This window comes from Macaca nemestrina, chromosome 1 (assembly GCF_043159975.1).
Source record: "Macaca nemestrina isolate mMacNem1 chromosome 1, mMacNem.hap1, whole genome shotgun sequence".
NCBI lineage: Eukaryota > Metazoa > Chordata > Mammalia > Primates > Cercopithecidae > Macaca > Macaca nemestrina.
The window spans coordinates 11,772,968-11,785,758 of record NC_092125.1 but is presented as its reverse complement, the minus strand read 5'-3'; the positions used below and the strand labels follow the sequence as shown (position 1 = coordinate 11,785,758).

The 12,791-nt window shown below is 34.6% G+C and overlaps 1 protein-coding gene across 21 annotated transcripts in view; it reads left to right on the top strand.

Annotated features, from left to right (window-relative positions):
• LOC105474624 (ryanodine receptor 2) overlaps positions 1-12,791 on the top strand; it is a 786,480-nt gene that overhangs the window by 372,618 nt on the left and 401,071 nt on the right. For all 21 annotated transcript variants that reach the window (XM_071073921.1, XM_071073859.1, XM_071073912.1 and 18 more), the window contains one exon: positions 1,385-1,541. In XM_071073921.1, coding sequence (XP_070930022.1) covers positions 1,385-1,541 — 157 coding nt within the window. The remainder of the gene's footprint in view (positions 1-1,384; positions 1,542-12,791) is intronic.

The window sequence follows — 12,791 nt, the reverse complement described above, 5'->3', positions numbered from 1 at the left end:
ATATTTACTTTTTCTTTGACTCATTGTATTTTGACAAAACCATCCACTGTAAACTGTCTTTTAAAAAGTTATCCTTATGTTTCATTTTCTGCTTGTTGTTGACATATGAAGCTTTACAACATGCATTATTTTTAGAGTATACACTTTTTCTTCATAAAATATCTGGCTGTATACCTTTTGTGCTTTTTGACCTTGAATTGGAAATTATCTAATGTCAAATCTGCCATTTCCTTTTTATGTTTATTTGCTTGTTGAATCCTTTCTACTCATATATTTTCAGTTGTCTTGCATGCTTTGATCTTAAGCTTGTCTCTTCTCAAAGATATATATGGGCTGTCCTCACTTTGCATGGTACGGTGTTAAGGGAAAGTCATGTACAATAGAACTGTGCCATCGCTCTGCACCTTAGCATGGTTAAAGCTCCTAAATGCACAACCTTCAGTTAACAAGGTAATGTGCAAAGCAAGAACAGCTTGTATTTTGATTTTTCTATTTTATCCTACCTGAAAGTCATTTGATTTATTTTTAATAGACAAATGATAATTGTACATACTTATGGGGTACAAAGTGATATTTTAATACAGGTAATGTGTAGTGATCAGATCAGAGTAATTAGCATATCCATCATCTCAAACATTTATCATTTCTGTGCATTAAGAACATTCAGTATCCTTTAAAGCAAATTTTTAATGATCATCACTTATCTTTTTACTGACACATTCTATATTTTCTGTTTATTACATTTTTTTCCTGACTTTTTTAGAATTTTCATTTTCTTGGTTTATCTTTTTTGTTCATCGGATTCTAATAATGTAATTGTTCCACAATATTGAAATGTAAAGTATAAGAATACATTTATTTTGTCAGGTAAATATAGTCTAACTATATACTTCAGTTTACACATATGAGTTCCAATTAATCACACTTAGACATTGACCACAATACTACTATTTTTCAAGTCTGTGCAAATACAACAGTTTTTAACTAGTAAATGCTGAAATATTATTTGAAGTTATACTTCCTGCATTATCTGCATTAGAGCTTGACTAATCTGTATTAGAGGTTGACTTAGAGCACAAGTTCTTAGTTATCTCTGCATAGAATAGGGTGCTGTGTGGATAGTATGGTGTTTAAAGTCAGAACACCTTGAGTTAAATTTAACTTCTTCTTACTATAAGGTTTATGACTTTGTATATTACTTAATCGTTCTGAAGAGCCGTTTTGTTATTTGTGAAATGAAATTAATATCACTAACATCCTAAGTTTTTTGAGAACATTAAGTAAGACAATATATATGACTCTTCACTATCTGACATGTGTTTCAGTAGCTGCTCCTTCTGTGATTGTGGGTGCTATTGGATCAAGTCCTAACTGTTTTCATTAGGTGGAGTGGAAGCCACATAAGATGGGGCCAGCCGTTCCGACTACGCCATGTCACAACAGGAAAATACTTGAGTCTCATGGAAGACAAAAACCTTCTACTCATGGACAAAGAGAAAGCTGATGTAAAATCAACAGCATTTACCTTCCGGTCTTCCAAGGTGAGACAGAAAATATTTTGGGTTTCCTATACATGTTACCCTGTCATGTTTCCTTTGATGTTAGAAATGAGAAAAGAAATGAGAAAAGAAATGATGTAAGTTTGTCATATGTGTATTTCTAAATTCCCAGTTTCTCTTCCATCCATTCCTCTCCAGTAAAACCGATTTTCTTAACCATTAAAACCTGCCTATAGAAACAACCTAAATGTACACTAAAGGGTAATGATTACATAAAGGGTAGTGATTGCATAAATCATACTGTATACATACATGTTGGAATAGTATGAAGCTGTAAAAAAATACCTATTATACATCATCAAAGGAAAGGTGTTTCACGTGGTTTATGGTTCTTAAAACACATCCATCCAGCTCCTTCCTGTTTTCTTAAGCATTGACAGTATACAGTAACCACAGATATTGTGATGTTTTTGGGTTACAGTATGAGGATAAAGCACACTGGAATCTGTGTCTCAAAGATACATTTATACATCCATTCTTATATGCAGACCTTTATCCTTATCCCTACTGAATCATTTTTATGATAATTGCTATATTAGTCCATTTTCACACTGCTATAAAGAAATACCTGAGACTGGGTCATTTATAATGAAAAGGAGTTTAATTGACTTGCACTTGTGCATGGCTGGGAAGGCCTCAGGAAACTTACAATCATGACAGAAGGGGAAGCAGGCAGATCTTACATGGCAGCAGGCGAGAGAGCAAGAGAGTGAGTGTGAAGGGGGAAGCATCAAATACTTAAAAAAACCATAAGATCTCATGAGAACTTACTCTCAGGAGAACAGCATGGGGGAAACTCCCCCTCAATGACCCAATCACCTCTTTCCCTCAACATGTGAGGATTACAAATTGAGATGAGATTTGGGTGGGGACACAGAGTCAAACCATATCAATTGCATATTTCTGTTCATAATTTAATGAAGATTGTGAAACTTGGGAAGGATGATTGGAACAATATTAAGCTACTAACTAGCTTTCATCTTAGAAAGGCAAAACTTTGTTCCTTTAAATAGATAAAGATTTCACTTTGTATTTCTGCGATTAGTGCATACTCCTTGGTATAGGCATCTTCACAGTGTTATTCAGGGCTCATTAAAAAAAAATATTATTTTGTTCTTTCACTACTAGGAAATTCTTAGGATTCAATCACCCTTCCCCATATTTTGTATGCTGGCTCAATTCAAGTTGGATTTTTGATAGCAGTGTTATTAGATCAGGAAAAGATGTTAAGTACCATGTATAATATATTCAAAACAAGGTCATGGTTTGGCTTAGTAGAACTATAATACATGCACTACAATGCTTTTTCAATATTGGATTAGGTTTAAATTTTTACTTTGCCTCTCTCTAGAGATCTATATGTTAGGTAAAATCTTCTAAATATTTTACAAGCCTTATTAAATGATTATTTCCTATTTAGGTAAAACATTTACCCTAAAAGACCAATTTTCTGTATGCTTAATAAATTCCATTTCATTAATCTTATTATGGTGTCCTGTCACAGCATAGGATTGGCAGCATAAACATAAATATTTATTGAACTTTGAAGGTGTCCCATAGAGCTTGTATTTGCAGTTGTCACCAGAGGCCACTGACTACTTTATTTCTACATGAGGTCTATGGCCTGGATTGCTCCAGTGAGTGCAGAAAATAGAGAACATTAATTTTCCTAATTATGAAAATAAAATATTTCACTATACTCTTAATAATGTATTTCATATAAATAATATCTAACATATAAGAAAACATTTATCATTTAGAATGATAATTGTAACAAACAAAGTTAAAAGTAGTTATTTACAGCTACTTAAAAGTTTTTTAGTGCTTTAATCATATTTCATTTCTTCTGATTTTGAAAGGAGTACATGTTTGTCTTAGAAAGTTTAGAAAATACAAAAAAAAAGTAAGAGTAAGAACTACCTAATTATGCAGAATATCAACGTTTAGATGAATTTCCTTCCTAATCATTTTCTTTTACTGTCTAAATGTACACAACCTTGCAACATGGGGATTAGGGATCACCAATACCCCTCCCCCATGCAATTGAAATTTACATTTTGACTCTCCAAAAACTTAACTACCAATAGCCTATTGTTGACTGGAAACCTTACCGATAACATAGTTGATTAACACATATTTTTAATGTATATATTATAAACTGTATTCTTACAATAAAGAAAAGAAAGAAAATATTATTAAGAAAACTATAAGGAAGACTGGGCGCGGTGGCTTACGCCTGTAATCCCAGCACTTTGGGAGGCCGAGGCAGGTGAATCTGACTAACATGGTGAAGCCTCGTCTCTACTAAAAATACAAAAATTAGCCAGGCGTGGTGGCATGTGCCTGTAGTTCCAGCTACTCGGGAGGCTGAGGCAGAAGAATCGCTTGAACTTGTGAGGCAGAGGATGAACTTCGCTGAGATCAGGCCACTGCACTCCACTCTGGGTGATAGAGTGAGACTCTGTCTCAAAAAAAAAAAAAAAAAAAAAAAGCCATAAGGAAGATAAAATATATTTTCTATGCCTTAGGTGGAAGTGGACCATCAACAAAATTGGCCTTTGTTTTCACGTTGAGTAGGCTGAGGAGGAGGAGGAAGAAGAAGAGGGGCTGGTCTTGTTGTCTCAGGGATATCAGAGATGAAGGAAAATGCATGTAGAAGTGGACCTGCACAGTCCAAATTCATGTCCTTCAAGAATCAACTGTACATTACAAAATATGACTGTAGTTTTGTGTTCTGCTTTCATGAGGATATATAGTAGGTATTTTTATATTTTATATTTTTGACAGCTGCATACTATCCCAGTATGTATGTATACACTATGATTTATGCAATCATTATTCTTTATGTAATCATTACCTTTTATGGTACATTTAGGTTGTTTCTATAGTTATATAATATATACATATATTCATACATATATATTATTATAAATAAAACTCAAGCCAAAATAAGCTGTGGGGAGACCAGAAGTAATTCTGAAAAGACAGTGTCCTGAATGAACATTCCCAGTGCCTTTCTCTTTCAACTCCTGTTCTGCATCACACCAAATGGTAGAAGATGCCTCTGAATCTATGAGTTAACTGGAGAGCTCCAGGAAAGACAGTCGGGGTAGGTCTTTATTCTCCATTGTGAAAATAGAGAAGCACAGCTGGTAAAACCTCATTATCCTTACAAAGCATCTGTACCTATATATTTGCTCTGTGGGCTCTTAGAGGGTCGCTACAGTGGGGTGCTCAGTGGACCTCAAGGTAGGCCAGAATTGCTGCTTGTCTCTGTAACTGGAAAGCACAGTTAATCCCATTATGGGGATGTGGGCTTCTTTCTTAAATCTAGCTAGCACAGGGGTGGGAATTTGCTAGTTTATCTACTGATAGCACCTCTGTGTGGAAAGAAAAAAAATTCAGCCCACTAAAGAAGAACCAATTATTTGATGGTCAAAACCCTTTTCAAGTAAAGAAGGTGCTACCTGTTAAAATGACATTCAGCTTTTTGACAGTAAATTAGAAAAACTAGGAGAAATTGATACCCTCCTAGCAAAATATAACTTACCCAAATAAAATCTCGAAGAGGTAGAAAAACATGAACTGGTACATCACAATGGAAGACATTGGAATGATTTGCCAAACTGGAGTATTTTTAAACCTGGGAGCCTGTGGTGGGAAGATCTCTTGAGCCCAGGAGTTTGTGGCTGCAGTGAGCTATGATCATGCCCACTGCACTCCAGCCTGGGCAACACAGTGAGACCAAGACTCTATAGAAAAACTAAAAGTAAAAAAATAAAATAAACTGGCAGAATACATCTAACAAAACTTGGAGGAAAAAGAGGAAGAGTGAAATGTACAGTAGGTGCTCCAATTGCTTTCTATGAAACAGAAGTCAAAGATCTTCTTAAGATTGAAAACTCAAGTAATGGAAGCATAAATATTTAACAGCCAAAAAGGAAACACTCAAATATAATAACATTTACTAAAACAAGATGATGGAAGAGAGAAAAGTTGGTGAGAGAAAGAGGAACACGCTACCTTTTTCATCATGCATAATCCAGCCTAATAAATAGAAGTAAAGGGTTACTAAAGAGTCAGAGGCATAAACACTGCCACAGACATACAGACAATGAGGAAAATTAGACCACAGAGTGAATGGCTCTAAAGAAAGTATGAAAACAGAAAACCTAAAATGCGACAAAGTGAAAACCTAAAATATGGCCCACTCTATTTGCTTATCAATATATATAAATGGACTGTATCACAATTTAAAATTAAATAATTTCATATTGGGGGATGCAGTATAAATTATACTGACATTACAAGGCACATCTAAAACAACTTTATTTGGAAAGGTTGGAAATAAAAAGATGGCTGGTGGAATACCAAGAAAATACAAACAGGCCGGGTGCGGTGGCTCATCCCTGTAATCCCAGCACTTTGGGAGACCAAGGCAGGTGGATCACTTGAGGTCAGGAGTTCAAGATCAGCCTGGCCAACATGGTGAACCCTGTCTCTACTAAAAATACAAAAGTTAGCTAGGCGTGCTGGCATGCACCTGTAATCCTAGCTGCTTGGGAGGCTGAAGCAGGAGAATTTCCTGGCCCTGGGAGATGGAGGTTGCAGTGAGCCTAAATTGCACCACTGCACTCCAGCCTGGGCAACAGAGTGAGACTCTGCTCCAAAAAAAAAAAAAAAAAAAAAAAAAAAAAAAAAGGCATCTGATCTTAATATCAGACGAGGTGGAATTCAAGCAAAGTAAAGCATTGCAGGAGACAAGGATATTTCATGGTTTTGAAGAGTGCAAGTCACTGAAGTTGTAACAGTTGTTAAATTTACATAACAAGGTAGTATTCATAAAACAAGATAGTATTCATAAAACAATAAAAAGTGGGCAAAGGATATGAACAGACACTTCTCAACAGAAGATATTTATGTGGCCAAGAAACTTGAAAAAAAGCTCAACATCACTGATCATTAGAGAAATGCAAATCAAAACCACAAAGAGATACCATCTCATACCAGTCAGAATGGTGATTATTAAAAAGTCAAGAAACGACAGATGCTGGTGAGGCTGTGGAGAAACAGGAAGGCTTTTACATTGTTGATGGGAATCTAAATTAATTCAACCATCGTGGATGACAGTGTGGCGATTCCTCAAGGATCTAGAACCAGAAATACAATTTGACCCAGCGATCCCATTACTGGGTATATACCCAAAGGAATATAAATCAGTCTATTGTAAAGATATGCGTCACATGTTTATTGCAGCACTATTCACAATAGCAAAGACATGGAATAAACCCAAATGCCCATCAATGATAGGCTGGATAAAGAAAATGTAGGACATATACACCATGGAATACTATGCAGCCACAAAAAGGAATGAGATCATGTCCTTTGCAGGGACACGGATGAAGCTGGAAGCCATCATCCTCAGCGAACACAATAACAGAAAACCAAACACTGCATGTTCTCACTCGTAAGTGGGAGTTGAACAGTGAGAACACATGGACACAGGAAGGGGAACATCACACACCAGGGCCTGTTGGTAGCAGGGTGCGAGGGGAGGAAGAGCATCAGGACATCGTTCTCATTTGATTCTTTCTCTAGTAATCCTAATCCTCCTGGAGGTAAATGAATGCCCGTGGCAAAGCAGGTTATTCACGTGGAAATGGAAATGCAAAAAGGGAAAAAAGTATAATAACATACTTCAAAAATATTCTTACTTATATAGCCTTTCATCCATTGACCTATATATTTTTAAGCTGGCGTTGGGGGTGGGAGGGTACCGTCTTACAGAAATAAAGTGAAACTTGTAGGTAAAAATATATGTGCAAGTTAATTTCATCATTCTTTGTCATGACAAAAAATGGAAAAGTCACAAATTTGCAATAAAAATTATTCTATATAATATTAAATGGTATTAGCTGTCAAAATATATTGATCTGGAAAGATATCCTTGTAAATATTGTTGAGTAAAACAATATTTTATTGGATGTATTTTTCATGGCTATCTTTCCAGATCTATATATCAATATATTGTTATATATATCTCCAGATCAATATATATAGTTATGTATATAACATACGTAACATTCATATATATAACATCTATAATATCTATATAACATATGACATATATATTATATGTTTTATATGTTATATCCATAATGTATGTTATATGCATAACAATATATGTTCAAAATGTTATATACATAATGCATATTGATCCAGAGATATACATAACAATATATTGATCTGGAAAAATATCCCTGAAAATATTGTTCAGTAAAATATTGTTTTACTCAACAGTTTGAGTTGTAAATTGTAATATAGGTATTGCAAATCTTATGATAGATTTTAATGTAATCTATTGTTGTAGTATTATAGGTATTACAAATCTTATTTTTGTAATTAAAAAAGAAATCTTCATACTTGTGTTTGTATATGATTTTATGGTAGTTGTGGAAGGAGATACACTAATCATTTAACTTAGAGTATTTTAGAAAGATCAAAATGAAAGCTGTATGAGAATATGAAGGCAGAGAGATTTTTTCTTTAACTTAAAAAATGTATCTCTGGATTATTTTGGCTATTACGATAGTCATGTTTATTTTACAACAAAATCAGTTAAAGAGAAAAACAACCATTGCACTGACATTCTGGGACATAAGTTCTGTGCATATTTTTGATTTGTTTATTTAGGATGGATTCCTACAAATGGAAATTGTGACTTAAAAGCTGTGAATATTTTTGAATGTTCTTGAGACAGATTGCCCAAAGCAATAACTTTTGCATCCTTTTTCTCTGAATATCTCTCCTAATATTCTCTCCATGTTAGAATAGGGCTCGTATTTGAGGACTTTTGACTCTCCAGGTCCTTCTGTGAGTTCTGCTCAGGGATTCTGTTTCTGGAATTTGGCAATTGTGTAACGTCACCGGTTGCACGGAGGTAGAGAGGCCAAAGATCCCAACTCTTCTTTAACTGAACAATGTAGTTTCTCTGAAGCTACTTTCCTGCCTGGTGTTCAGGGAACCACTCGAGTGTACAGGTTAATAACTTGCTGCCATACTTCCAGCCACTTCATTCATGCAGGTAATTTCATATGATCACGTGGTTGGAGGCAGTGAAAGTGAAGGCGAGATTTCAGGAGAAATTTTTTTTAATCACAGTATATTTTTAATTTTAATATAACTGAAAGATTAGATAATAAAGTTTTTCCCATGAACTAGAGATAATAACTCTTCCAATTATTTCTTTTAAAATGACTTTTTCTATTATATATTTAATGCATAGTCATTACAGAAAAATTTTAAGGTAGTAAAAAGATAGAGAAAGGAGAAAAGTAAATTCATGCACAATTCATCACTCAGAAACAACCTTTTGTGTGTATTTGAGTTGTAAGCAAATATTACATATTTTGATTATTAGTGTTAATTATATACTATCTTGGGCCTAATTTTTATTTAATAACATATACTACTATATTCTTTAATAGAACTTGGCAATAATTCAACATCTTATATAGATTTATCGTAATTCATGCAGCTACTTTATTATATTTGAATATTTAGCTTATTTTCCATTTTTCACTTTTAAGCTGAATATTTTTATCTCTGAATATTTCTATATATTGCTGACTACTTCTTTTTTGGAAGTTGTACTATTTGGTCTAAGAATATGAAGATTTTGGCCGGGCGCGGTGGCTCACGCCTGTCATCCCAGCACTTTGGGGGGCCGAGGCGGGCGGACCACGAGGTCAGGAGATCGAGACCATCCTGGCTAACACGGTGAAACCCCGTCTCTACTAAAAATACAAAAAAAACTAGCCGGGTGAGGTGGCGGGCGCCTGTAGTCCCAGCTACTCAGGAGGCTGAGGCAGGAGAATGGCGTGAACCCGGGAGGCGGAGCTTGCAGTGAGCTGAGATCCGGCCACTGCACGCCAGCCTGGGCGACAGAGCGAGACTCCGTCTCAAAAAAAAAAAAAAAAAAGAAAAAAAAAAAGAGAGAGAGAGAGATTCAACAGTTTTGGTACTGGAGGCTCTTAGAGGGCAGAACAGTATCTGTTTTGTTCACCGTGGATACTGCAGTACCTGACACTTAGTGGGGATTGCTAAACGTCCCGAGTGAGTGAATGCACCTGACCAAAGTACTCTTCAGAACTTCGCACCAGTATTTATGCTAAGCAGCAGGGTATGAAACTTTACATTTCTGTGCAACCTCATCAGCAGATGATTTTAAAATCGGATAATTTTGAGAGATGAAAAATCAGTTGTATTCTATTTTATATTCTATGAGTAAGTTAACCTCTTTTACTGTAAAACTCCTATCATTTTAAAACCAAATTTTAATGATACAGTATTCCAGTGAATGAAACAAATTCCACAGTAAGCAAATTTTAGCAATTGGCCTTTTTTTTTTTTTCTCTTTTCAATTCTCAGAACGCATGTGGCTTTTAAAAGCGGATGAATTTGAACTTTCCTACCCTTCATTCCGTATCTCCCAGAGCAATGACTTTAGACTTTTTAAAAAACATGCCTTTTACAGTTTAATCTTGAATGTACTTGAGATTATTCAAGGCATTTAATATATCTTAAATATATATATGCATCTCATAATATTTCAAATGAGCTCAGAATCATAACTTGTGTAGCGACAGAAACAGAATCATAACAACAATGTATTTCCAATTGGGAACTTCTGAATGTACCAGCAAAGCTACTCTAAGACTGGGCATAAATATATTCAGTTGGAAATGGAAAGAAAATTCTTATTATCTGGTGAGTCGAAGTGGTATAGGGGATTTGATTCTCCTGGCTCAGTCTTCTCTGGGAAGGGAAGGGATGGAGATTTTTTATGCCCACTTCCAAATTCTTTGAAATTCTGCTCATGCCCTAACTTGAACTTTCTGTAATCATGGTTAGTGTCTTTCCAATTAGGACTGTCTCTGGATATCACGAATTAGGAATTTAAAAAATGACTTTTGTTTACAACAATGCTTGACTTCCAAGACTGTAGTCCGGACCTCGTGACTCAAATTCTTATTTCGTTGGTTAAAGGTAGAGCAGTGACATCTTTTTCTTACATCTGTTTTTCTGTCATCACTATCATTATCAGCATCATTTTCTCAAAACAAATTAATGCTTCTGGATAACTTCCTTTAGAATGCACAGTACACTTTTTACTATATATTTTACTACTGTATTTTAAATTTTTAAATTCTTAGATCCCTGATTTTCAGAAGTCTGTAAATATCAATAACTCTATTAGGGGAGAGCTATAATTTAAATATAATTATTAAAATCATCTGCTAATTAAAATGTTTAGGTGACTGTGTGTGTGTGTGTGTATGTATGTGTGTGTGGTATCTTAGAGAAAAGAACAAGTTAATGTGTGATTCTTGTGTAATATTTTACCCAATTTTGACTGGTAGAAAATTGTTTTTAAAATAGAAGATATTTCTGATACTAGAAAAGTAGTTAAAATCCAGCTACAAGGTACTGCAAAAAGGGCTGTGGAACTAACATAATTTGATAGTTTAGTTTCATTTAAAATAAGTTACAGAACGCAAATGGGTATCTCAGGAAAGAATACATGGCACAGAAATACGTATCTAAAACTACACTCACATATACAGACATGAAAAATTAGAGTAATTAATAGTGCTGATTATAATATTTATAATAGAATCTTGTTTTAATTGGAAGCCCAATGAAATAAAAATCCCTTCATGCTGAAAGGTATTTTCTGCAATTATATAATAAAACAGCATTGAACTTAGAACTACTGAAACACAATAAAAAAGAGACCTTGATTAAAGATGAAAAAATATTTTTAAAATATTGTTTTACATTGTTAACATTTCAGAGAAAATAGAATAACTCAACAGATTCACTTAACCCCTTTGTTAGTTACCACATTTGGTCATGGTCTCTTTAAAATACATATTGGATTCACTGAAAGGTATATTTGATACATTTTCCTCCCTCAGTGTCACTGGTAGGTTGAAAATTCTTGCCCTATCTTTACATACTTCTGCCATATTTCCCATGAAGAGGAGTCCTTACATTGTGAAAGGGAAACACTTATTAAAAAATGATGTAACATATATCTTAGACCTTACATCTTAGACATACATCTTCTACCATATTTCCTATGAAGAGAACTACTTACATTGTGAAAAGCAAACACTTTTAAAAAAATGATGTAACATATCTTAGACCTGAGGTATACTTTGAGTGTGCAATAATGAGTGACTGCTGGTTGACATAATTACTGTGTTGCAAATCAAGTTTTCATTACTGATGGAAAATCAGACGTTTCTAGGTCAGGTGCAAATCTCAGTTTCCATTTGGGTTTAGGAGTTTTGGTTTTGAAATTCTGAAATGAAAATCACTTCTTCTGAACCCTTGCATTTACGTGAGCAGTCCCTTACCCCTAGCTGTGTAAGACTGTGTTGAAAGTATGAGTACATTTGGAAGATTTTATAAATCATTAAGATCATTTTAACTTAAGATTTTAAAGATGAGACTGGCTTTAAAATTCCATGTTGCTAGTTGACATAAGGGGCATTTCCTCAAATGTCATTGGGGTGTCTTTGACACTAATGTGAACATTCACCAGCCAATCTCAGATACAGGATTTGATTTAAGAATCAACAATTGCTGACAACACTATATGTTCAGGAAAAAACTGAATAAAATAGGAAATTGTTTACAATGTAACCTACTTTGTTTTCTTTTAAGGAAAATATTTTACATAATGAAGAATGCTATTTGATAAACGTAGATTTTCTTAGAAACATTCTTCACTTTCTCTATTCCTAGAAGTTTTAACCATTGTTTTCAAGTGTGTTGAAATGTTCGTTTTAATCATAAGGCAGGTCTTGCCAATCGTATGTGTATCCAATCCCCAACCCACAAGATAACACTTTTTTAGCTTAAAATGCCACTGAAACATTTCTCTGTAGGCGATTTCCTCTGTTTTTTTCCTCCCTATGTACCATGGATAGAAGTCTTTTGCTATGGAAATGATGGAATAGCAGTTTCAAACAAGACTGTCAATAAGATTACAAGAATTGTGGAACAAATGTCAAAAATATAATACAACTTTTTTTTTTTTTTTTTTTTTGAGACAGAGTCTCTTGCTCAAACAATTCCCCCACCTCAGCCTCCCAAGTAGCTGGGACGACAGGCGTGCACCATCACACCTAGCAAATTTTTGTAGTTTTAGTAGAGACGGAG